The sequence below is a fragment of the Lates calcarifer genome, linkage group LG6 (genome assembly GCF_001640805.2).
Source record: "Lates calcarifer isolate ASB-BC8 linkage group LG6, TLL_Latcal_v3, whole genome shotgun sequence".
NCBI lineage: Eukaryota > Metazoa > Chordata > Actinopteri > Centropomidae > Lates > Lates calcarifer.
In genome coordinates, this window is record NC_066838.1 from 2,548,527 (window position 1) to 2,576,221 (window position 27,695).

Below are 27,695 nucleotides of genomic sequence, written 5' to 3' on the forward strand. Positions count from 1 at the left end.
GGGTACACAGACATCTTCACAGAGCCCCACACACACACTCTGACGACAGAATGTACATCACCCTGCTCCTGCCTGACAGGAAAGTGTAAAGAGAGGATGATGTACAACACAGCTGCCACAGATGGAGTTAAAATGTGGATGTTGTGGTAATGTGGTATGCACTGTTATTATTGTCATTACTAATGTTATTATTATTAACCACTAGGCAACCAAGACACCCATTTAAGTTAAGCAAAAATTCACAGGTCCCAGCTTCTCGAGTTAATATTTCTATTTTCCAAGTTTTTTTCTGACTGTGAATTCGATATGTTTGTGTTTGTAACGGTTGGTCAGACAACAAAAGCAAATATGTTAACTTGGGCTTCTGGGAATAATAATGGGCATTTTTCACTGTTTTCTGACATTTTGCTGAACAATCAATTGATTAAAGAAAATAACTGTCAGATGTATTGATAATGAAAATAATCATTATTTACAGCCTTACATTTTCCTTACGGTAGAATTCTACCCTGCCCAGGGTTATCTGTGTGTTCATTACATAGAAAAAATAAAGTTATGCCATGTCTTATGTGAAAGTAAACTAAAGTTAAGGGTGTAATCTAGGGCTATAGAAAGTTTGGGCATTTTCCCAATTTTCTAAATCTTTATATATAAAACAATTTATCAAGTAAATAATTGACAAATTAATTGTTAATGAAAATAATTGTTAGCTACAGTTCTGCTGTATTTTGACAACAGTTACCAAAATTGTGTCGAGTTTTGACCTCATGATATTCAGAGTGGGTCTGAAATTTTGACAACTGTGATAACAGAACTATAGGGTACAGCAGGTTATTTGTCAGTATTGTCAATCCTCTGAGGTCCTAGATTTCATTGTACAGCAACCAGTCTAGCTGACTTCTGACCTTGAGTGTGCAAATGAAAAGAACTTGCCTATAGAGGTGAACATAAGTACGATTATGTATTCTATTAACTGGGGAAGGTTGCATTTAATAGGCTGATCAGTTTAGTGTGTAATAGTTAAAAGTGTAGTACTCCCTGGCCACCTATCTATGATTATTACTTCTTATTATGAGCTATACAAACCACAAACCAGCACACAAATCAAAACACTTCCCCTGCTTTCTGACACTTGAATTTTATTTGATGCTAAGTAATACTTCTCTTTTTCTCCTGTGTTGCATGTTGAGCCTTTGTCCACATGAGGGCAGGGGTTTTCTGTTTGAATGAGAGAGCAGTAGTCAAAATGAAACCAGTTGAACCACCTTTTATTTACTGTAAATGTTCCATTCATGCTGCTTATTACATACTGCATCAACAGCACATAGCTGACAGCACAAATGTGTAGGCAGTGAAATGAAACTGACTGGCTTGGTCATTTGATGATAAACTTAGTCATTTTATTTTCATCATTATTTATTTTACTCAAGGACTCCAGTGACTTACACAGATCATTTTAAAGTTCTTATGTTCCATTCAAATGCAGGCAAATGGAGGTTTTGGAGACGTACCTTAGTTTTGTTTTCGGTGCCAGTCTCCATTTGAATTGCAGGTGCTCTCTCATGTCTGTTTGTTTAGGGAAATCACTACGGCTTCCCACCTGTCTTCACGTCCTCCAGCATCCAACGAACTTCAACTGACAAAATCCAGGTGAGAGTTTATATTTGGGTTTACTTACTGCAGTATTTTTACAGCCTGCCAACAAATGTGTGTCGTGGATCTCATGTCATAATGAGTGGAGAATAGCTCCTTTCACACATTTTCTGGGATTATCCATTTGTTATGACTTTTTTGAAAAGAGATTTTGAACCTTGCCTCAAGCAAGTCTTGTGACTTTTTGCCACTGCGTTGCTTTTGGTGTGGCCAGTTCTCTGAGGAAAACAGTGGTGTGAAAAGAGTAGTCTGAGTGGAAATACACTTATAGAGTCACAAGGCAGGACAATGGGGAACTGTGTGTGGGACTACTGAAGTTGCCTGGGGCATAACAGTTTGCTAAACGACACTCTACATTTACCCACCATGGCTACTTTTTAAATTTGTTCTAGATGGGAGACCTGTCTTCTCTAAGTATAATCGAAGTCTCTGCTGTAAATCTAAGTGATTTTTAACTTTAAAAAAAGACTAACTAAAAGGTCATTCTAGTGCTATGTCTGTCCCTGAAGAGGACACTGACAACTGTTTTTTTTTTTTTTTTCAAAAGAAGTGTATAGTGTTCTTTTCCATGGCACATGCTCAGTGGAGTTCAAGCCCCCCAGCTATATTGTGGTGTGTGTGACCCCCTTGTTTCTCTCTCTCACACACACACACACCCCTCAAAGGGGAGCATTGTGACTTATTCTCTTCCTGAATGCTTTAGTGGCAACAAAACCACTCCGACAGCATTCTTTAAGAAAAGAGGAACTTTTTTCTTTTGTTGTCCTGTCATCGTGGCGAGTGCTCAGCTCTACAGCTATGTGCAAAGTTTAGAGAATATTTGAAGGATTATCTTTTCAAAGGAAATTCAGATTCTAACTTTTTAGTGGGAGTTAATTCACAGCTTTTGTCAGAAGAGGTAAGTTTTTCCTTCCCAAGATAATACTTTGCAAGTCATGTACATTTTACACTTTGAAATTGATCAAATAGATTGTAAGATGAGAACACTGTTTTATTGGTCTGACTGAACGATACCATAGTGAGACTTTGAATAATGACACAAATTGAAATGTAATTTAATTTGTCAAGGAAATGGATACACTGTGGTGAACAGTAAAAGAAACTCAGCTTCCTCCTCAGGCACATGGTGATGTATAGCCAAGTTCTTCATCTCAAGGTCAACAAGTCATCAATAGCTGTTCTCACACGCGCTGACTGTGACCAGGCCATGAAGGATTGTGAATTCTCTGAAAAAGGTAAACATACTGTGAGAAAGTCTGTGTATTCGTGTGAGTGTGTGCATGTGTTTGAGGGATATTGTGTTTGTGCACTTCCCAAATGTGAATTACATATGATCATATAAAGTTTACTCTTCCTTCTTGTTAACTTTTGACCCTGATAAAGCACCACAAAGCACCATATTATGGCAGAACGACAGTATACACACTGGTCTACATAAATGATTCTTGTATGCATCGTCTGGCTTGTAGGAGTGTGTTGTAGATTTCCCCACTGAATAACTGTCAAGTGTAATGAGCATGTGGTAAGAGAAAAGTCCCAGCAAATCGACACATATGCCAGAAAAACTCTGAAACTGAAAGAAAGAGTGCAGCAGAAATTCACTGCTGTTTGGATTCATGATTTACTGTATACTTAAATGAATGCTGTGTCTGTATGTATATGAGCTCACATATTATAGTCTCAATATACAGTATACTGGACTAGAATCACAGATGGAAACACAGTAAAAGCCACAGTAAACTCAGGGTGATAATCTGCTGCACTATGGAGAGAAATTAGTGTAAATAATTCTGATAAATGCTTATTTCATGATCCACAAATAAAGACCAGATTCAAGGCCCTGCCACACCATGTGGTGGTGCACTGAAATATTTCTGCATATCTTTGTGAAATATTTAGTCCTACAAGCTTGCTGACATAGTAAGTACTTGCACGGCTAGATAGTGAACTCCTATAGCTGGTGTATTAGCTCCTCACCATACATTCTACCATTAGTCGGTCAAGTAAGCTCCTGCGGCTTCTCTCAGTTTTCTCTGCACTGGTTTTTTACTTCCCCTGCCATGATTGTTCTCAGGACTGGACATAATTTAATTCAACAAGAGTTACTGCAGGTGGAAAAAATTCTCACTATTGCTAACAGGACAGTAAGTTCACAGAGTTTATTTGATGTATATCATTGATTTATTTATCATAGCTGCCTTCAAACCATGCTTTTTTGTGGAGCAATTTATACAAGTTATACTCAACAGACAAGGATTAAATAAAAGTGGGTGGTGCTACAAATAGGCAACGATAGCGTCTTCCATTTGGACTCTCTGTTAACCTAAAAGTTAGCACTGTCAAGAAGACAGCTAGCTGTTGGTCAACAGTGTACATTCTCCTGTCAAATTTCAGCAAAGTTGAAGTCAATGTGAGGATTTAACTTTGCTCTGTAAGTCAATATAGTAATGAACTGATGTCAGACCAGATTTGAAGTTTTAGATGTTGGTGTGACTGGGCCTTTACAAATGTGGGTAAGCAACGAATGAATGTCAGGATTCTATATGAGATAGGTTCAGAGGGTTTACTGTAAGTTTTAAAGGTAACATGCATTTGTGTTTTGTATTCATTTGTAAAACTCTTTCACATTTATTTGAGTTGGGTTGTTTGTGTTTGTGAACAGGATGGCACATCTGTGAATATTAAAATGTACAGATTGTTTAATGTTCTTTGTAGATCATGAAACACACATTAGTCATATTTTTGACACAGATTTCTCTATATACCAATATACCATACTGCTGCTTGACCCAGGTGTTGCTATAAGCTCACACACAGCTGATGACCTTCTGAGTGTCTTGCAGCTGACCCCAGATCAGATTGAGGTTACCGACATTTCACACCCCAGTGCCTGCTTATAGCACATTAATCCTCAGATAGCACTTTCTAACGTATAAATCCGTGAAGGGGAAGGCTGACCCACGCTCTCCTTAGACACCAGGTGGTACTGTCAGCATTAACTAAACTAAAGAACATTTTTTGTGCTTGGTCTTCAGGAAGGTTCTGTAAAGTTGACTTCAGAAAGTATTCAGACCCCTTCACTTTGTGCACACTTTACTGTGTTGTAAATTTAATTTTAAATTGATAAAATTGTCATTTATGCCCATCAATCTATACTTAATAACCCATAATAACAATGTGAGTTTAGAAATTTTTATGAATTAAAAAACAAAAACTGAAATCTCTAATTTACAAGAGTATTCAGACCGTTTATTCAGTACTTTGTAGAGACTCATTTGTGCGGCCATAGCATGATGCTGCACCACCATACTTCACCATCGGGATGATATTAGCCAGGTGATGCCCAGTTCCAGGTGTTTGCCAGACATAGTGTTTGGAGTTCTGCCCAAAGGGTTCAGTTTTTGCCTCATCACACCAGAGAATATTTTTCCTCACTTTCTCAGCTCTTAAAATGCTGTTTGACCTTTCCCTCAGAGTGGCTTCTGTCGAGCCACTCTACCATAAAAGTCTGATTAATGGAGTGCTGCAGGTTCTCCTATCTCTGCAGAGGACTTCTGAACCTCTGTAAGCATGATCATTTAGTTCTTGTTCACCTTGCTTACCAAGGGCCTTCTTGCCCAGTTATTCAGTTTGGTCAGACAGCCAACTCTAGACAGCCCTCTATTTCACAATTACTGAGGCCACTGTGCTCCTGGGAACACCCAGAGCTTTAGAAATGGGTTTATACCCATGCCCCGATCAGTGCCACACCATGATATCAACACAGAGATCTACAGAGAGTTCCTGGGATTTTATGGCTTTGGTTTTATCCTGACATGCAGTGTGACTTGTGGGACCTTATATACACAGGTGTTAGCTTTTCTAAACTATGTCTAATCAATTCGCTTTGCCACAGGTGGACTGCAATCAAATTCTGGACATGTCTCAAGGATAATTAAAGCAAACAGGATGCACCTGACCAAAGTTTGGAGTGACACAGCACACTTTTGTAAATGAAATTTCATTCATTTTCATTTAAATGAATTTCTGAAAACACATTTTCACTTTGATGACAAAATGACATATTAATCCATTTACAATTAAATCTACAATACAGTAAAGTGTGAAAAAAGTAAAAGGATCTAAATTCTTTGTGAAGTTACTGTATTGATTAATTAATTAATTAATTAATTAATTCTGCACCCAGCAATTATATAACTATATTTTGCATTAAATGCACTGTAAAAAATAATAAATATAGATTCTAAATTAGCTTCTTGCTTCAATTCAAAAGCCTTTTGCTGTAAACTACCTTGTATAATAATATATTACATTATATTTTTTACCGTCTCTATGACACCATGATATTTTCATTGGTGAAGTCTTTGCAACATGATGATATAGAGGAGAGAGGTGGCAGGAGAAATCCCAGCTTGGCTGTGAAGAAAAAAGAGTCTATGTACATGTTTTTTATCCTTGCAGTAGAATTGCATGAATCTACATATGTTTTGTATGTTTTGCGTATTTGTGCTAAACTGAGAGAAAACAACAACAGAGGATATTGTATGTATGTTATGGTGTGCACTTATCATAAAGCAGCCCTTAGACAAAGTGTGACAGTGTTTACTGCTGCAGTGCTTTTAGCAAATATCCATCTTTACCTCTGTCATTATCACCTTACTTGTTATGGATTCACAAGCCACACATGCACATACACACACATAAGAAACGGCCCCCTACACTCATTCCAATTGACACACTCGGTTTAGCTTTGTGAGAAATTGTGTGTTTGTATGTGCATCTGTGAGTGTGTGTGTGTGTGTGTGCATGTGCCTCTATGTGTGTTAGCGTGTGTGACTGTGCATGTGTGTGCGTGCCCAGTAGACTGAGTTATGAGCGTGAACGGAGTGAATGGTATTTGACCATGTGCATTGTGTTTTATGAGATGAGCAGGCTTTAATGACTCTGTCACCAGTAAATGGGCTCTGATTTGTAGCACAGCTGTCGCTCCACACTGATCAACTTGGGCCTTCTGGAGACACACATGCATGCACGTGTGCGCGCGCACACACACACACACACACACACACACACACACACACACACACACACACACACACAGAATTAGCAAATATTCTGTGCACCCCCCACACCTAAACATCCATATTAAACCATACATGCTCACAGCTAAGTTCATGTAGATTGGGATTCTGGCACAAACAGTCTCATTAACTTGTGTTGTCGATACAGAAAGTAATTGCAATCTGAAGTCTAATCAGAGAGAAATTACAGCTGTTCAGATGCAGGCAGCAGTCAGACATTAGATCTCATATCCAATCAATGCACCTATTCCTCAGAGACACCACTGATCTATTACGTGGTATTGGTGTTGTGGCTTTGATCCCATTTTTGTAGATACAGTGCAGATGGAGTTATGTTATTCATTAAGACACTGTGCAGATGTAGCAGGGAGGCGCTCACTGGGGCAGCAGGGTGGTGCAGTTAGTTGCTCTTCAAACAACGAACCAACCTCCACTTTTCCAATCATCCACCTGCAGAGGTATCCTCCTTGGGGTCTTTTCTGCAGCTGAACCTGCATTCTTCCCATTGGGGGGCAGAAAACAGTTTGACTATTGGGATCAATGACATGATAAGCTTGGTAATTACATTGTTGTGTGGATAAAGTATCTATTTAAAGCAGGAACTGTTTGGCTTATGAAGAACTAAGAATATTTCTTAAGTGCTGAAATTTATATTAGAGCTGACAGTATTGATATGAATGATAAAATTAGGTCATTTTAAGCTTAATTCTTCCACCTGGGCTGCCAAGGCTTTCACCTCATTTTCAAACAGGTCTGACAGTCCAGTCTGGTAAAATATTCCAGTATGTTTGACTGGCTTTTAGCACAAGTTGACATGTGATCCTAATGCAGAAAAAAGTAAAAAGAAAAAAACTTTTGTTTTCTGCAGTTGGTTATTAGACATACCAACTAACAAAGAGTTATGGAGCTTCCTTTCTGTCTGACAAGAGCCAGTAAGCTAACTAACTTTGTGGTGGCTTTAGTTTTTATTGTGTATTGAATTGTGCTAGAGCGGCATGGTGGTACAGTGATTAACACTGTCACCTCACAGCAAGAAGGTTCTGGGTTAGAATACCCATTTGGGGCATTTCTGTGTGGAGTTTGCATGTTCTCCCTGTGCCTCCGGGTACTTCAGCTTCCTCGCAAAGTTCAAAGGCTTGCAGGTTAGGCTAATTAGCGTTGGTGTGAACATGAGTGTGAATGGTTGTTTGTCACCATATGTCAGACCTGTGATAGACTAGCAGCCTGTCCAGGTTGTGTATCTTAAGCAATCATAATCTAAAAAAAATACCCACTTCTGTCAAACCCTACACCTTCAGTTTCTCACACTGATTTTTTTGTTAAAGCCACACAATTTAACTTTGCTGAGCAGAAACAGCCTCTGCAACCACAAGTGATAATTAATTCAGTTCTGAGTCTGAGCATTTAAGATTTCATGTACAGACAACAGAAAGTCTATTAATCGCATAACCAGAGCTCCAACCAGGTAGTCCCACTCACTGACCTGAATTATCCATGATCCCCAGCTTCTGGAGCCCCAAGTGCTGTTGCTGTAACAAACACACCAAACCCTGAATTCTTGAATTCTTGATTTCAAAGTTTCCTCACTGGCTATCAGACATGAATGCTGGTTTTTAAAGACATGTAAGTCTTTTTAACTGATATACAATTATAAGAGCATTACTCTTGAACACGTTGAACTGTTTTTACAGTAGTACTCCTCCTGATGAGTAAACTAAACTTCATCTGTAAAACTGGTGAAGTGTCCCTTGAAGTAATGTTTTGCTGGGAACTTAATGACTTGGTTTTCATGGCGGAAAGTTCTTAAACATGAGTTCAATTACATCTCTATGTTTGGTAGAATGCTTGGTCCTCTGGTGTGGTTGCTGCCAAAGGCTGTGATAGAATATTGTTGTTTTAACTTGTTACCAGCAGATGTCACTGTTGCAAAGTATTTAGTAGAGTCCAGTCTTTTTCTCTCCAGCAGTTGGCCCTCTCCTCCTCACTTCACTGCATCAACTTAGAGACACTGAAACAGTTGCATTGATCTATACATCTGTCTTGTTTATGTTGCAGACTCAGAACTTACTGACAGTGTAACAGTTGTGCCCTTTTGATTTCAGGGAAATGTCAGTGCAGTCTTACACTGGTGTGTGTGAAGAGTGTGTGTGTTTGTGTGAACTCATGGCAGACCTGCATATTATCAAGTTTGAAATGATTTCCCATGTTCTGCCCTCTCTCAGCATCATGTCCTTTGTGTCTTTCACTCTCTTGTCTGCTTCTCTCTGTTCATTTAGCAGTGAGCCGCAGCAGCAATTCCACTCATGTATGCTGTACCTTGTTGACTTTAGCCTCATTAGAAGGCCAAATGAATATGACGAGTTGTGACATTAGGCTACAGCTGGAACAAATGCGCCAGCCGCTCACTCTTCAGCCTGGCCAATATTTCTCTCTCCATTTCTCGCACACATACACAAACATGTGCTCACTTATTTTCGGGGAAGGGCTTGGTGGGGTTGATGGGTTTGCAACAATATTGGAAATGTAGATGGGCCTGTGTTTTGAATTGGATTGCACGCTTTGATGCAGAGACAGATTGTAAACTGTGATTTTATTAAATCCTTCATTAGGATTCATCAGTGAGATTGGATCAGAAAAAGGTCACTGTGCAGATGCGCCCCCCACCTCTCTCCTCTTTGCTCCATCCCCCCTTATATATACCCTCCTCCCCTTTCTCTCCTGTTTTCCCCCCTCTCTCCCTCTCCCTCTCTCTTTCACTTTCCAAATCATAGGGGCTCTTACCCACCATCTCTCCCTCATGCTCTCTCACTCTCTCTCCTCCCTTGCTAGCCCTTGCCTGAAACAAATTTGCGATGAAAATGGGGAAAAATGATCATCATGGGCCTGCTAGAGAAACACAAGGTGAAAGTGACATTATCCCCCCACCCTGGACCCCCCTCCTCCTCCTCACAGCCATCTAGGCTGGCGCCAGTGGGACGCCTGTGCCACAAATCATTTGTATACTCTCATTTCTGCAAGCGGCCCGCGATGTTGCTTACTGCTTAGCGAGCAGATGACTTTCAGAAAGAAGAGTGAATTGGGAGGGAGGGATGAAGAGATGGGGAGATGAGGAAAGAGGAGCAGAGGGAGGGAGGAGGGGTGGTGTGGCAATTTGCCGGCGTGCGAGGACGTCTGTGGGAGTTGGATCTGAAATTGAGAGGGAAATTGTGTGCGCCATATGTCAAGTTCTGCAAAGGAGGTTTTCATTGTGCACCTATATTGTGTGTGTGAATATGTGTGTGTGTTTTCTATTTCAAAATGAAGCATCTGGGTTGTTTATTGAATCACCTTCGCCATTGTCTGTATTCCCCGCTGTTATCACCAAAAGAGCTGCTGCCCCCCTTAACAACAAGGAAATGGGAAATGTGGCGCACATATTGTCTGTAGCTAGTGTTTGGTCATCTTTGTCTCTCACACACGTATGTGTGCACACACACCCTTCCCCCACCCCTGCCCAATGTGAGACATCATGATTCTTCTGGTACACTGAATACATTCTCCATGCAGTCTGAGCATTGGTCCATGCAGGCAAACATGTGACATTACCAGGAAAAGAATATTATTTCACCTCCAACACAGACACACACACACATACAAACTTGAATGCCTAGGTTCATAAAACAACCATAAACACACCTATCAGTGCACGCATGCATCGATACACATTCACCTTCATGTGCACACAAACACTGCCTATGCATGTGTGCCTCCATCCCACTACACACACACGTAAACACACACACTCAGATTCTCACATTAACACATAAATATGCGCATACACACACTCATACACACAAACATCACCTTCCAGCATACAAACGCTCTTTTACCATTTCCTTCTTATCCCAGCCTACCCATCTACCCACACAAACCTTCACACACATACCTACACCCACACACACTATACTCACTCACAGACAGGTTCATGTAGAGTAAATATAGAGCAGAGACACTGTGGCACAGTGACCTGCAGAGGAACCCACACACTTCGCCTGCTAGTTCCACAGGGCCCTGTGCTTTCAGGAAAGCCATGCAGTATTCATAGCTCAGTCACGGGTATCCGCAAGGCAGGATGGTAGAAACAGCAAACACGGTGGAAGTGCGCTGCAAGCAGCTCAGCAGGGCACTGTTAGTGTTACACAATACGCACTGTAGATCTGCTGTGCCTTTTTTTGTGTTTGCTGTGTGATATATGAAGTGGAAAGGCTTCCTTTCCTAAAGTGTAAACCATTTAGATCTTTGGGAATTCGTTTTTTCTCTTTTTTGCATGGCTGTGTCTTTATGTAGTACGCACACTTGTGCGTGTATGTAATGACTGCCTGTTTCATGCACATGTGTGGTCAGGTGTTCATGTTTCATGTATTTGTATGTGTCCTCTTTATGCTCTACTGCCTGCTTTGAGAAATAGGTCCATTCCCCATTATTGCCCTAAAGGCTGTCTGGGTGTGGACTGTCTCAAACACAAACACACGCACACACACATGCATACACATACAGAGGGAGCTCCCTGTGACCCACATTCATCAGATCCAACCCTGTGGGGCCTCCAGGGAGCTTCAAGGGAGTCGTACCACCAGCAGGGTGCACCGTGGCAGGTCCTTGACTCGGAGATACACATCCCCTGAACCTTGGACCTTCCAGCTTGTCCATGGGGACTGCAGTTATCAATGCTGCCTGTTTCCACTATCACAACTCCACCTTTGAGGGAGGCTGCCATTGAGACAATGAGATTAGAGGGTTGCACAGTTGGTCGACTCTGAAATATAGTAATATATAGATCTAAACACAAGCATCTTGTGCCTGTTTTCTGTCAGAGTAAATATTTCAATCAAATGACAGATTTTTAAAAGAAAGAGTACAATATGATTAGAACATTTTGTACACAAAATAATTTCAATATAATGAATGCTATTTCTAATTAGAATTTTTGTTCCAAATATTTTGTAAAATGATTTTTTGATTTTTAGTTGGTGAATTGATTGTGTACACTAGCTTCTACGGTACAGTAATTCACCAGTAGAAATCAATATACATTCCTGAGTTATTGCAGAACCTAGAAAGATTCTATTTTTTAAGTAATCTTCCCAATCCAAGACACTCTGGAGAGGGAAATGCTCAGTTTGAGCTCTGAAACTGACTCTTGAAGGAGAGAATCACATTTTTTTCCAAGTCTGTGGTAATACAATATTCACATGCACAAATACACATGGAAACAGTTTTTGATGGATGTGAATGTTCCATCTGTCTCAGAGATCTCTTCCTACCATGATTCCAGTTCAAAGAAGTGACTAAATCTTGTCCTTGTTCTGTGCAAAAACAAATTCCAAGTTCAGTTGAAGTTAAAGGATAGGTCCATAGTTCATTAAGGGTCCATTAAAATATAACACTATCCACCCACACCTGTGAACTGAGCAGCAATACATTGTCTTGTATTGTTTGTACACCTCTGATTCTTCAATGATGGCATGCAATATGAAATCACACACTGGGGGGGGCATTACACTGTGTTTGTTTGGTTCAGTGGGAAGAAGCAAAGGTGGTGTGATCAAAGGTCTTCTTAATGCTAATGTAGTGCAATATTTGTGTATAAGGGGCTTTAATTAGTTCTATGTAGTTTCTTGTAGCTCTGTTGTTTTCTATAGCACCTTGGTCCTGGAGGAACCTTTGTTTGTCTCACTGTGTAGACTACTGTATTAGCTGTATATGGTTGAAATGACAATAAAGTGAGTCTAAGTCTAAAACATCTCTTCCTACAGCAATTTGAATGTAAGAGATGGGGGACAAAATCCACAGTTCTCGTTCTGTGTTAAAATGCAGTCTTAAGTTCACAAGAAGAAGAACACTGTCAGGGGAAACAAAAAGACTGTACCTCTGGAAAAAACAAGGGATGTCTGTGATTAGTTGACTAGATGATTAAATGACACTACACTTGCTTCTCAGCATGAGAAATAAAAGTCAGCGAGCATTAATATTCATAATATATTTAATATTTAATATTGTAATTATGTACAATGCCTAACCCCAACCCTAACATGCCACTAGTTGGGGCTGCAGCAGACAGCAGCTCCCCTCTCCCATGTTGTAAACAAGCAAGGTGGAAAGTGACATCTCGTAAAACCAGTGCAGTTTGACATATTATGAAAGTAAGATTGTATGTTGGCTGTGTTAGAATAAACTGGCATAACCACTCAACTGGACCAATGTGTAACTACATTCAGCACAGGTATGTGGACTTAACCTGAAAGGAAAAGAGGGCTGCTGATGCTAGCACTGCTAAAGTTAGCCACACTAGGCAAACCAGTATGACATAGTTTACCCCAGTGTTTTGTACAGAAATTAAGTGAATGAATGAATGAATGAATATGTGAGTGAGTTACTTTATGCATTTCTTCATTTCAACATGACTCATTTATAATAATAATATTAAAACTATACCCAAACTAAGATTAGTCTGGGTAGAGCTTCATTATATATATTACATTACCTTTATTAAACTGTTTACAGTGAAGTGTGTCAGGGGATATGATATGAGTTTTCTTAACATTAACTTACTGTGAAATAAAAAGAACAAAACAAACTTATTTTGCCAACGTGACAACAATAAAGAGTCTGCCCTACTGACTCCACTGAGGCCTGTAGCTTTTTAAGACCCAGTCAGCAAAACACAGAAACCCCTCTCCAACAAACAAATAAAGCACTGAAGCATAATGAGAGCAATAACAATACATTTAAACACAGTTTTATGATAAGCTAGTCACAGTTGTCTTTTAAACATGAAAGATAATAGGTGTTTTTTGTAGAAGCACAGTCTTGTCTTTATGAAATGCTGTTTCTGGGGAAAAGTATTACTTCCGAACTTTCCCAAAGTCTCACTGAGCTGAAAGTGACTTGAGACAAAGTTTGTTTATCTCCTCATTATGGATGTGAAACGTATCTCCCACCAGCACACAGTGTTTTAACAGCCGCTTTGTTTGAGCTCAGGTGTCACACAAAGTTGTCTTGTTTCGCAACAGAGCGCCACTTGTGACAAACTGCAAACTTTTCAACCAAGTTAGAGAATAGGCACTTTGATACTTGAATCTTTAGTTTGGTGCCTTCCTTTCTCAGACCAGGTGGGGGCCATTGAGAGGGAAATGTCTTCTTGGAGGGTGTAAGTTTGGGGTTGTAACTCATGAACGGGACCGCTTTGAAAACACACAGGCTGCTGAGTGAGTGAGTTTTGTAGACACTGAGCTCTTTGCTGTTGCGTTCTTCAGCCCTCATGAATAATTCGGCAGCACCGCTTGTCACTGTCGTTGTTGTTGTTGTCGTCGGCTGTGGTGTCACTCCTGTCTGAGAGAGACGGAGGAGACAGAGGACTCTTTACACTTCAGTCTCCTCTGCACTTCCTCTTTCATTCACAGACAGAGGAAGCAGTGGGGCTGTGTGCTGTGTGTTTGTGCAGGAGAGAGAGACAGACAGAGAGAAATCATGTCTGCCTGTCTGGTATAATGGCCTATTTGTGCCCCAGCACTGGTTTGAAGGAAGGAGGAGAAGGAGGAGACGCAGACAGAGAAGGAGCAACAGAGGTCCTAAGTAAAGAAAAACCTCTCACCTCCTTGTTTTTGTGTCTGCATGTGTTCAATTTTCCAGCTATTTTAAAGGTATGATTTGACAGTTTGGACTGAAATAGACTTTGCTTTCTCAGTGAAGCTGTTTTTAACATATGAACTCTGGACAGTGACCTGAGAATCAGGTCTGGACATTCTCTGGTGTTACCTTTTCGTGCATGCAACACACAGCAGGAGAATATCCGTGTGACGTGTGTTCTCATCTACAGGAAATGTTTCTTTTGGTTTAGGTGAGGGGTGGAGCCTGCAGGTAGAGAATTACCTGCTCTATTCACACATGGGCTCACTTGGACACTACACAGACTTGCAGGCGGCTGGTGGCATAAAACCTGTTTAATGACCATTCTGACTGATACAGACATTTGTGTTCAAATGTAGAGCTCCACTGGATAATGTATAGAAAATTTCTGGTTTGTAGTGCATGAGTGAAAGCAGTTTGACAGTTAGATGAGAAGAGTAACACCACTCATGTCTGTCCATTCAATGTGAATTTGAAACCAGTAGAAAATTAGCTTAGCTCAGCATAAAGACTGAAAACAGGAGGAAACAGCTAGCGTAGCTTTGTCTGAAAGTCACAAAATCCACCAAATAACACCTCTAAAGCTCTGACAAAGCCGGCACACCAGCCTACAGGCTGTACCTTCATGTTTAACAGACAGATATGAGAGTGGTAAGTGTAAAGTAAAAAACATTCCTTTTCTTCTCCTCCTGTCTGTTTCGTTTTTGGTCATCAAGCAATAGTTCAGCTGTAGTTCTGAGACAGTTGATCAATCAATTGATTTGTCAGTCAACAGAAAATTAATCCACAACAACAGTGATGATCAATCGGTTGTTTAAGTAACTTGTTAAGTAAATATAACAGACATTTACTGGTTCCAGCTTCTCTGCTCTGGTTTGTTGATTTTCTCAATGTTGTGTCATTGTAAGTTTAATATCTTATTTGATGATGTCACATCACGCTCTGGAAATTCTGATGGGCATGGGATTTTTCACTAAGTAGATTATTCGATAATCATCATTTCTATATTGTTCACCATCTAAAAATATCTGAGACACTACAAATAAGCTTATCTGTACCTGAAAAACATGATCTGAATGCATCTGAATATTTTGTAGCATCTCAGAAAAAATGACCAATTAAGTATTTGTAGTTGTAATCTTCAGTTCAGTTCAGTTCAGTTCAGTTCAGTTCAATTCAAAATGTATTGTTTGGTCCTTAGGGGGCAACTGAGGCAAACAGATTTGTACACTCAAGTACAGGCAGACATTAAAATAATAAAAGTAATACTAAAAGTAACTGTGGCATGTACAAGCTTAGGTGCCCATACTGGGGGAGTCAGTTAGCAGAGTGGGTTGTCCATTGATCATGGGGTTGGCGTTTCAACCTCTGGCTCCTCCTGTCTACCTAGGAAGTGTCCTTGGGCAAGACACTGCCTCACGTGTAGTCTCCTTGGTAAATTCAGTGCAGAGGATTTTATGGAAAACACACCAGAGAAGGCTTTACACTCGTCCACCTGCACACACACGTAACTGCTAGCTGCTAGATGCTCAGAGTGTATCTTTTATGAGGCCTAGCCTGTTGGAGGAGAAATGAACACCTGCATGCTCCACTTTCTCCACCTTCTGGGTGAAACCATCTTTATTCAGCATTCAGATGCACCTTAATGGTGTATAACATGTTATAATGTAGCTGTAAGCAGATATAAAACATTTTAAATGTAATCAACCATAATTCCCTCTATGAAACATCCATAACTGTGTATTAACAGTTAATTAATGATTTACAACACAGTAAAACAAAGCTGTAACGTATGTAATGATATTAATATACACACGAACAGATCCTTATGATGTATTATACAACACTGACTACAAATCATCACAAATCATTGAGACCATCTCATGGTTTTCATCAGCAGATGGAGATTTCTTTGTCATGTAGAAATGAAAAAGCATTTATAAATATGAATAGGTATTTTATATGGTTACAACTGTGTATGTAATATTGTCAGTCATTAACTATTTGTACATCAGTTACAGATGCTTCAAAGGAGGAATTATAGTTAACACATACACTAATGGACACCTAAAATATCTGTTTTGTTGCATACATCATGATTAGTATGAAGTGTTATAAACAGCTGTTTAGATTCTGTGACTGATCAGCCTCACTCATTGATCTGTTTCAGTGGACTTCCTGTATCATATTTCATGTCTCACTGGTACCAACTCCATGCATGAAAATATTCTAGGAAATCAGTTGGCTCTGTTTATGTTGTTTATGTTAATGACACTACTAAATACTTTTTGGGATTCAATTCACAGATATTAAATTGATGTATATATATACACACACACACACACACACACACATATATATATTAGTCTTTGAAGCATATGTACTTTTGGAATTAATTTTTTAATGACTTTCAACATTATTGTTGTATTGCTGCTCTTTTTGACCACAGCTGCTTGTTTACTGTTTTCACACCACATTTTGGATCAGGTCTAATTAAATATGGGTCTTTTTGGATCAGTTCACAGGTCCCCCTCAGACGGGGTCTCTCTTTTTTAAAAATGAATTTATGCATATAAGGTTTTCCTCTGGTCCTGCTTTGGGGTCTGTCCAATATTTTGGACCTGTGAAGACCTGTACAAAGTACAAAATAAAAGGTTTGAATATTCAGATTTTTCTTTTTGATGAATTTGCAATTCTAAAAACAAGTTTGCTTTGCCATTATGTGTTAGAGTCTGTAGAACTGTTTGTCCAAAAAGTTAATTAATTTAAAATGAAATCTACAGGCCGAAGTGTGCAAAAAGTGCAGGGATGTGTATGCTTCCTTAAGCCGCTGTAAGTATAATAATACACATGTTACAAAGTAGTGAGTGTGGGTTGTCTCATCCTTCATTTCAGTATAATGTGTGGCTGCAGTCAATGGGAACCCCTTAATACTCTCCTCCCAACACACACACACACACACACACACACACACACACATACACACACACACACACACTCCAGTAAGTACACCGCTGAAATAAAGTGAACACAATACAGGTCAAAATGAATGAGAGAAGAGAGGGGGCTGATGGAAGGTGTGTGTGTGTGTGTGCGGGATGGGGGGGTGAGCCTCTATTTGCATGTAAATAGCTAAACGCACCAGTCCTCTGCTGCGGGGATGACAAAGAGCATTCTGGGATTGCCTGGGCTTGTTTGTCATCCATCAGTGGAGAGGAGGAGAGGACGGCGGTCAGCATGGTCAACAAAAACAACATGAAAGAGAGAGGGAAAGAGAGACCGAGAGAGAGAGAGAGAGAGAGAGAGAGAGAGAGAGAGAGAGAGAGAGAGAGAGAGAAATGTTGGCAAATGGATTCTCCATCTTAATCAACAAAACACAAATCAAGGACAGAGGGACAGAAGATAGACAGTGAACTCACTTTCACTTCCTCTAGCTGTTCCCACACCTCTCTCCATCTCTTTCTCTCTCTCTCTTTCTCACCTCTTAATTCAAAATTTAATTCTTTCCTTGACCCTTTTCCCTTCTTGACTCCCTCTGTTATTGCTGTGTCCCTCACTCAGTAACTCACTCCACTGGCCCCTCCCTCCCTCACATCCACGCTCACCACTCACACTCACTCGTTCAATCATTCACTCTCTCTCTGGCTCCCCCACCCCACGTCTTCCCAACATCCCCGTCTCTATCTTCCCCATCTTTGTACATACTTTGCCTTCCATCCTCCGCTATTTCCCATAACTTGCTTTTACACGCCCCCACCCCCTTCCACTATTCTCTTTCTTTCTCTTCTTCGATTTCCCTGGTGGACTCTTACAGTAAACTGCCTGCGTAATTTAAATGCAGTGCCTTCCTTTTCAAATGGATGGACAGGACAGGAGGAGGGATAGGAGAAAAAAGGGAAAAGGGGAGGGGGAAGCAATGAATCCCATTATCACATATATCAAAAAGGCTTAGAGCACAGATTTTATGCATAGAGGCCTCAGTAAGCCAAATAAACCAACATGGGTCATGCTGCCAAACCTACAGTAGCATTTTACAGGTTTTAGTTGATTGTAACAAGTTTCTGTTCATTCATTTGTGTTTGTGTGTCATTTGTGTGTCATGTTCTGACCATAAAACATAGTTTAAAACACAGTTAACTGACTTGTTTCTTCAACTTTCACTCACTCAGCTTACTTACTTAGAAGAAGTAATGATTTGTCATCTATCGTGATAATTATCAATATCAGTTTTTTATTGTGTCTTTGGGCATATCGCCCAGCCTTACTAGACAGGCACAGATATTATAGTGATAATTCTGCTGCAAATAGTTGACTGCTGAGCCATTGACCTTACCGTATAACCAGGGCTTAAATGGACTAGATTTGTAACAGCTTGAACCAGAAGCAAACTGAACATACAACTGAACTGAAGACAGTCAGAATCCACACTGAATGTTGCATATGAACGGTGACGCGTTCACTCATTCTGTGAACTGAACTGCAGTTTGAGCGGTGATGCACCATGTGCCCACAGTGTACACACAGAGTGTAGTGTTAGCAGCATGTCAGCAGAGCAACAGCAGCAGCTTCTGTGCTTCAAAAACTACATTTGTATAAGTACACTAATGTCCCAGCTTGTGTTTGAAGAGTCTTGCTGTCACCAGTAGTCCATAGCATGATTTAGTATTTCTCTTCCCAGCTTTTAAGACATTATTAATGGGACTGCGTGTGTGTGTGCTGGATTCAGTGCAGTGACCCCTCTCCCATTATTGATCTGGATTCTCTATCTTGTCTCTCTGCATCTGTTTCTCTTTGCATCTGTTTTCTCTTCAACGTAAACACTGCCCGTCAATAACACACATCTAGTAACTGAAGAGGACTTTGCCGTTTACTGTAAATAACTGGATTCTTTTGTTTTTCCCCTCTGAAGTGCATTAGCTACTGTTGCATCAGTCTTTTGTTGTTTTGATCATTTCACTCTAGGTTTCTCTGTTTCCTTCTGTTATCACTGCATTGTATTAGTGCAGGATCATTCATTTTCTTCTCAAAATGTGTTTTTCTCCCTTAAGGACTAATTAGCCTCGTTACAATTGCTGGGCTGAACAGGCATAGCCAGGGTTTACTCATTATTTATGGCACTAACTTTTCCTGCAAAACAATGTTCCTGCCTTGCCATATCTTTTTGCCAAAGGAGATGATTTATCAGTTGGACTATGGTTTCAAATGAGCAAACTCTTCTGTTTTTGTGCAGGTGTAAACACAATCAACAACAGCTTGACTGCTCACAGAGTGATTCGACCCTCTGTCTTTTCAGACATGGAATACGGAACATTGTATAGTTTATTCATCTGTTACAGTTATGACTTTTTGTCATTCAGACATGGGAGTCTGTTGCACAAATGTTCATTATGGCTTTATTCAGACAAGCTGGGACTTATACAGAAAGAGACGTAATGCTTGTGTGATATTTGACACCTGAGGCAAAAAGTAATGATGTGAAGGAAAAAGAATGTTCTCAGTTCTCTCATTGTTGCATCACTGATGGATTAATTAATTTTCTTGTTAATTTATTAATTTATTAGGTTATAAGTTCTGCCACAGCTTTCATATTGTAAGACAGTTCACAAATACTGAGTGACAAGACATTAGAGTTATTCTGTGCAGTGCTATGGGTCTCCATTTTGTTTGTATCATGCGCAGGCACGGTACATAACAAATTCCTAATTAAACAAAAACATTAGACTGACATGTTAAATGTCCAAATTTCCTATTTCAAATTGACATAAGTAGTAACATGTCTGACAGGGACTAAAACATACCTGATGGTAGTAGTAGATCTGTGTCAGTTACCAAAGGGAGTTTTAGGGATTATTCATATTTAAGCCATTAAAATGACTCATGTCTGACCTCCTTATGAACATACACTGTAATCTAAAAGTATGTCAGTTTAAAATTCCTCCTGACAGCATCATTGCATGGACATATTGGACTGATGGCATGGGTCAGGTCCCCTCATGTGTTATGAGTAAGCCAAAGTTCCTGTAAGGGTGTGTGTGTGTGTGTGCACGTGCATTTAAGTTCACCCCACAGTGCTATGTGTAAGCCACAGTTGCCCCAACAAGCCATATGGTCTGGTCCTAATCTGAGCCTCATCATGCTGATAGTACTGAGATTGAATTCTGTAATTAGATCTGAGCTCGGGTTACTAGTTACATTGAGAGAGAGCAAATTAGGCTGGAGGTGCATTAAAAAACATATTTTAGTCAAAGGAGCATTTTAGGATAATTGGCAAAGCAAAAGCCAGTGTATCCAAAAGCATGTTTTCAATTTAGCATCTGCAATTGTGAGTAAAATCTGAAGGCACTGTCAAATTGGTCCCTTTGTTTCAGCAGCATCTTTCAAAGCTTCACTTGCAAGAGAGTATTGATGGATGAGGCCCATTGTTGAGCCTGAAGAGCTCTCACTCAGATCCAATATTCTAATGCCTAACTGCTCCGTAGCAGTAAACCTTTCCTCTCACATGTCATGACCGCCGAGTGATCTCTCCCTGCCCTCCAGCCATCTTTTCATTGTATCTCCACCTTGATTGTTCCTCTATCTTTACAACCTCTGCAGAGAATAGATAGGGTTATAGCTGTACTCTAGGGGCCTCTTCTCTCTCTCCTTTTTTCTTTTCCTCTTTCTCTACCTCAGATTCATTCTCTCCAACCATCTTACAGCTCAACTCTGCTGCCACTCTCTCTTTTTGTCACTCTTTCTACCTCCCTGCTCTCTCTCTCCTCCTCTGTCCTGTACTCTCTGCTCACCCCTCTGCCTCCTCCTTTTCTTCCCAGTATTTCTTCCAGAAGGGAAGTGCCTTTCTAATTACTCTAACCCTATTGTTGTAAACTTTAGCTGCAGCCTCTCTGAGGGGGGTCTGTTGTCCCTGGATGAAGTGGCTTTCAGGGGCTGGAATGGCTTTTACCTCTGGGTGTGTGTGTGTGTGCCTGCCACAGATTGATCAGACAACACACACAACACACTACTTGGCAGAGGCTCTCTACACAGGGCAGGCGTACAGGGAACAAGGGGAAGTGGGGGGTGTGTGCTGAATTGAATGAGGAGAAAGGTGGTGGTGATGGTGGTGGTGGGGTTAAGGCAGGGGTGTCAGCGCTTATCTCCTCTGCCTGCCTCTCTTTCTCTGTCCCCCAGGGGTGGGTGAGGAGGGTTAGAGTGACTCTCAATCTTTGTGTGTGTTCGGGGGTATGATATGTTGCTGTCCGTGTCAAAAGTCACTTCATCCCCGGGGGGCTTCCTCACAGCAATCCCCTGCGTCCTTCTGGAAGTTTTGCGTGTGCGGCGGTGCGTGTGTATGTGCATTGTTTGAAGTCGACTCTTGGTTTCTCCCTGTGTTTGAGAGATAACGACCCCTGGGCTGTAAAACCACAGCAAGAGAAAAAAACACACAAAAACTACCCACAACAACAAAAAAAACTTTGCTTCTCATTTTTCAGGGCCAGCCCCAACAAGAGCAGGCCCACAGAGAGTTGTGGGCTTTGCCACTTGTCTTTATTGTGTTTTAGGGCTGCGTGAGTGTCCCTCTCGCAATCTCTGGGGTTTTGTCCAGAAAGACATCACTGATTCTCTAATACAATCAGCAGAACCACAGCTGCACCACCATGATGGCTAATTGCATCATGGAGTCAGTGATAAAGTCTGGAGTGGCCTGCTGTTCCTTTCTGGGAAGATGAGGCACTTTTTGTGGCCTTTTAGTTTTTTCTTTTTTTTACCCCATCTTAAAGTTTGGCAGGAAACCCAGTAATGGGTTTACAGTCAATATGTAGGTCTGTCAGATTTGTAAAGAGGAGATGATGGTGTGTCTTTTAAATACAGACTGACAGATGATTAGTCCAAAAATACTACATTTTCTGTCTAATTTGTTTAGGTTTTGAACTGTTAAATAAAATAAGAATTTTTGAAGACTTCACCTTGGACTCTAGATTAATCCAATAATCAACAACAATTGGGGAAATAATCATTTGTTGCTGCCTGAGTCAAATGATTTATTTATGTCATTTACACTTATGATCAGTGACATGGCTGATGTACCGCTAACAGCTAACAGCTAACAGCTAACGGCTTACAGCTTCCAGCTTCCTTCAACTGTTAAAACATATTTTCTGAAACAATTCTCAAAACATTAACTACAGTCACCACATCATGTTATACTGAGCAGGACAACATTTGTGCTGCAAAAGAATGTCACTTGAAGTATTTAACTAATGTGTCAATACAAGTCTGTTGCTGCAGCATGTGTATGTAACATCTTAGTAAGTAACTAGTGACTGTAAGTTACATACATGTAGAGAAATCAGAAGTACTTACAGGTAGTGTAAGTATAAAATGACATCAAGTGAAAATACTTCAAATTTGTATTTAGGTCCCATACATGGCTTTGCATAACTGAGTAAAGCCACATACAAAATATACCACCTGGTAAACACAACTCATGACTTTTCATAGCTGGATTTCTGACTTAAATTAGGGGGAATTAATAAACTAGATTTTTAAAAAACAAAATATACATTGTATTGCATGCTTTACAACAAAGAAAAATAGTGTGGGATCACACCATATCTCTGAAACATCCACTTTTCTGAAACCAATAAGAACAACAACCTGTGTTTAGCTTGAGCACATGTATTTTCTCTCTCAAGTTATTAGAGTTACAGGATTGTCACATCACAACAGTAATACTTACTGTAAAATATTTGAAATCTTCTAAAAAAAAAAAAAATCAACAGGAATAAAAGAATTTGTGGGTGGTGGGGGGAGAACTTTTCACTGACCCATACAAATGAATAGTGAGGATGAGTGCTGTTGGAGATAGTGATATTCCATCCTGAGCTGACTTTCCTCTGAGCAACTGGAGGCTAACAGGCAAGATCAAATCAGGAGATGTATTGATTTGGTCAGGAGGGACAGGATCTGGTCTCCTTCTAATCATTGAGAAAGGAGAGCTCTTTGGGCTATAGCATTTCTAATGGGGAGAAAGGCCAATCGAATGGGGCACAGCCTCATATGAAATTCATCTTTAATCTTTATGAATTATGAATTGAATTCTGTGGTCGAGAAAAAAATGCATTTACATAACCCCTCTGACCAGTATTTCATGTTTTATGTGTGTTTTTTTATATCTCTCTCTTCACATTTTACAACAGAAATAATTTTTCAAGCATTCGTTTAGATTTCTCACCTTATGCATACAAAATCAATACAGTGCATACAAGTGTGGACATTGAGTTTTATATAGAGACATATATGTATTCATATATACGGTACAGTAAATACAAAAACGTACATGTATGATTGATTTATACATTTATATATATGTACTGTGAATGAAATTTCCTCTATATAATTTATGTGTGTTGTTATATACTGAGTGTGTACACATACACTACGTATGCACGTTTGTCTTCCATTATAGTTGCTCATCCCTGTTGAATCATGCAAGTCGGCAGGGGGAACTGAAGCTTTCTCCCTTTGGGCAGTATTTATGACAGCGCGTGTAAAGGTATTTTCAGACACAAAAAAGGTGCTTTAAATTTCAAATGGGATTCTAGAGTGGGGTTGAAAAGGAGAAGAAGCAAATCTGTGGAGGGCTTCACTCCACTCTCCACCCCTCCTCCTCTCTCTTCTTCATCTCTTTTCTTCTCTCTCTCTCTCTCTCTCTCTTGTCAACCTTTTCAAAAAGCATCTATATTCTCACACCAGGCTGTAGGGGCATGTTGTCATGTTGCTATGCTACCTGAATGTCAAACAGAATGTCAGAGTGATGGCAGAGTGTGAATGTACAATAAAGATGGAGCTTCTTCTGACCAAAGAACTGGAGAAAGGAAAAAGTACATGAAGGCAAAGAAAGGCCATAATAATTACATTTTTATCAGTAACTGTATGCTTAACTGTGAAATCTAATCATTAAATCTTATCATCACTGTCTACTGTCCATATTAAAAATTAATTTACAGCATTTAAGTATTTTACTTTCATCTAATCATCTAAATATATATGTTTTTATTTATACGTTTTTTTTAAGCATTGTGATTTAAAAAACTAAACCTAAACTAATCTTGACCTGACTCTTGACCTGTTCAGATTTTGAGTAACTTGAATAATGTTTTTTGTATATTGGACACTTGAATTTGTGAATCCTTAAACACAAACTAACTAACTAACTAAATTTTCCTCTGACTGTACTTCAGAGCTATAAATCCAGCACTATTTAAATTTCAGCATTAGGTATCCAATTGTGTTGTTATAGCATTTCTTGTCTTTCATAAGTGGAGACAACGAGAGGTGGAGGTGCTGCCACTGCTCTGTTTAGTTACTTCCACACTAAAAAGACCAAAACATTAGATTCAGAGGCACGCAGTGCCTGGAATAATGGTTATGTTAAAATTACATTCTAGCTCTCCATCAAAATACCTGGAGATAATTTGATGGCGATGAGGATGACACTGATTACACTGACATTAAAGCTGATGATTATTACCATTACTGTTATTTATATCTTTGATTCGGTTCCCTTTATAACTCCAGTGAGCTCCTCGCCATACAAGCCTACACAGTCCCTATAACATTATCCACATTTCATTTGGATTAATTGAAAAATTACCATAACCTGCGGCCATTATAATCATTACAGTTTGGTGAAATGGCCCACTGAGAGGTTTAGGAATTTAAACCTCTACTAACCCACCATCACACCACCCAATTTCCACTTTCTCCCCTCTCCCCCCAAGCAGCTTACCCCGTCTTAGCCTCGCCCTTTTCCTCCTGCAGCTTCTACAACTGTCCAGGCTGACCAGAGCAAAGGCATAGCTAACAGAGATGGGGTAGAGAGATGTAGACATGGAGTACATGAACAGCTAGATGACAAGATGGCTTGAAAGGTTTACTGATGGAGATACAGGCTGATGGAGATAGAGAGAGGTAGGTTGATGGAGAGAAGGATTGACAGTTAAAATGACAGAGTGAGAGATGGAGGAGATATTGGTGGGGTGGGGGGTGAGCTTGGCTGTGGAGTCAGTGATGGAGTGGTGAGATGAGATGGTGGTTGTTGATTTCTGTGGACGTCTGGAGCACCGCTGGTCGTCAACATTTGTGAGCAGGGAGAGGAGGAAAGCTATTGGAGCACATGTCACATTGCGAATATAGGTGTTGTTCCAAACACACACAACATTTATAGAAAGACAGATTTATAGGGACTCTTGACACCATTGTGGCTTTAAGATGGCCTCCTTTGTCACATGTACCTGGAGGAACCGGTATGAATTGGATCATCATGATGTACTACACTGCAGCAGTGCCCTAAATCCCCAAAGCAAAGTGTAGAAACCTGCAAAATGGATTCATGACACCATTTTTCACACCCATGCTTCCTGGAGTTACATAAGCACATACAGTACTGCACGGCACTATAGGCCACAGCAGCTGCATTAAATTGGACGGGCAGAGGAATGGATTGAAAACTGATTCTGCTCTGTGTGTCTGTAACATCTCCCTCTTATCCCAGACTAATTATCAACTCCTATTTCACTTCATGGACAAAATTAGAAATTTGTTTTTCAATCTTGTCTCGGCCATTGCAGTGTTGTTTTTTTGGGGTGGGGATGTGTTTTTCTGTAGCATCAAGGATCTCAATCTCATTTTCTGCTCTGAATTACTGTCTAATGAATGTAAGGTTTTGGATTTGGAGACAGGCAGACTAGCTAATGGGTTTGTTAGTTTGTTGAGTAGCATGCCACACTCATTATTGCTTTCAATGCTGTGATTAACTTGATTTGCGGGACAAATCCATTGGAGAGAAGATGATGTGCTCACATATATAAATGCACGCATGCCCGTAATGTAATTATCTGATTTAATAAGTTATTAATATAGTTTGGAGCTCAGTTGGAAATAGAAAAGTGGACGGCTGAAAACACTAAGGCAACCGATGATCATGTTGTGATTGATTTAATTTCATTTAGTAAGGGAACATGATGTTGCAACAGTGACTAACAGGATAAGAAAGTCACTCAGGGGCACCTCTGGTAAAAAATGAGTTAGATTATTGCCTTGTTCTTTCCTTTTAAAAAGCCTCCATACGATTTCTCATTATTTTTTTTAAAGATTATTTTTATGGCACTTCTGCTTTACTAGACTACCTATAAAAGAGGAAGGTAGGAATGATGGAGAAAGAAAAAAATATTTTGTGCAGGATTTCTACTCACATAGCCCTACTGAGCCTCAAGGACATCACACATTGTATCATTATCGTATGACACAATTCTTTTTTTTCTTTTTTTTTGAGTTTTGAAAGTGAGAAAAACACTTGAGAGACTTATGAAGCATGCATCCACAATAAGTCTATTCTGGGATGATGCTTTGTGGGTTAAGAGAAACAGCTGAAGTGAGTAAGATATGAGGAGGAGAGGATGAAGTCACTCATGAGTGTTCTGCTGAGAAAGAGATAGCTCACAGTGACAATGAAAAGTGTTAGTCAGTGTTGCGTTCGGGAAGACATTGATGTCACTGTTACCAGCACACTGTCAGTGACCATGAGGAAGGCAGCTTTACAATGACAGTTAGCTGCCGAGATGAAACCATGATGTGGGTTTTCAATCATCTCTTTCATCTTCAGATATATGTCTGAGGGAGGTCCCTAAACGTCGCCTTAATGGTGTCACTGTGGCGATTATCAAGCGTCTCTGCTTCTTCGTCAAGCTCGAGGCTGTCACCAGAAATGTCAGATGCGTCCCGTGTTACTAGTCATCAGGAGAGTTATGGCAGAGAGGACAGCTGTGGAGTGCTGTCTTTAAGGTTAGCCATCTGGACAAAGACCAAGTCACTCTAATGCCACATTAATGTGTGTGTCAGAAAACTTAACATCATAACCAGATTCTGAATCTGAATGTTTACTGAATGTAGGTCCTGTTCATCTTCCCCAGGGATTCTTAAACATGTTAAGGTGTGAGCCAAAGAAAAAAATATCTCTTGCCTTTTTCTTGGGGCTGATTTAAGTATCTGAGTACTTGCTTTGTCTTAGCCTGCTAACAATGCACTTCAAATCATTTTGGGACAAAGAAGTTTGCATTAGATTTTTTCTAATGCCTTTTAACATCAGGTGAAAATCGTAGTCTCTAACTAAGAGCTTATCTCAGCTCTTAGTTAGATAGTGATGCTTTTTCTTCTTTGTTTAACAGTTTTTTTCATTTAATGGTAAGCAAAAACAGTCAAACCCTTTACAGTGCCAATGGATCTGATCTCAGTGCTGTGATAAAGGCAAAG

The 27,695-nt window shown here is 40.0% G+C and overlaps 1 protein-coding gene across 1 annotated transcript in view; it reads left to right on the top strand.

The window, feature by feature from the left end:
• Positions 1-2,153: 2,153 nt before the first annotated feature.
• Positions 2,154-27,695, top strand: part of myt1b (myelin transcription factor 1b) — a 102,651-nt gene continuing 77,109 nt past the window's right edge. The window contains 2 exon segments of the mRNA XM_051071023.1: positions 2,154-2,551; positions 2,722-2,888. Coding sequence (XP_050926980.1) covers positions 2,777-2,888 — 112 coding nt within the window. The 5' untranslated portion in view covers positions 2,154-2,551; positions 2,722-2,776.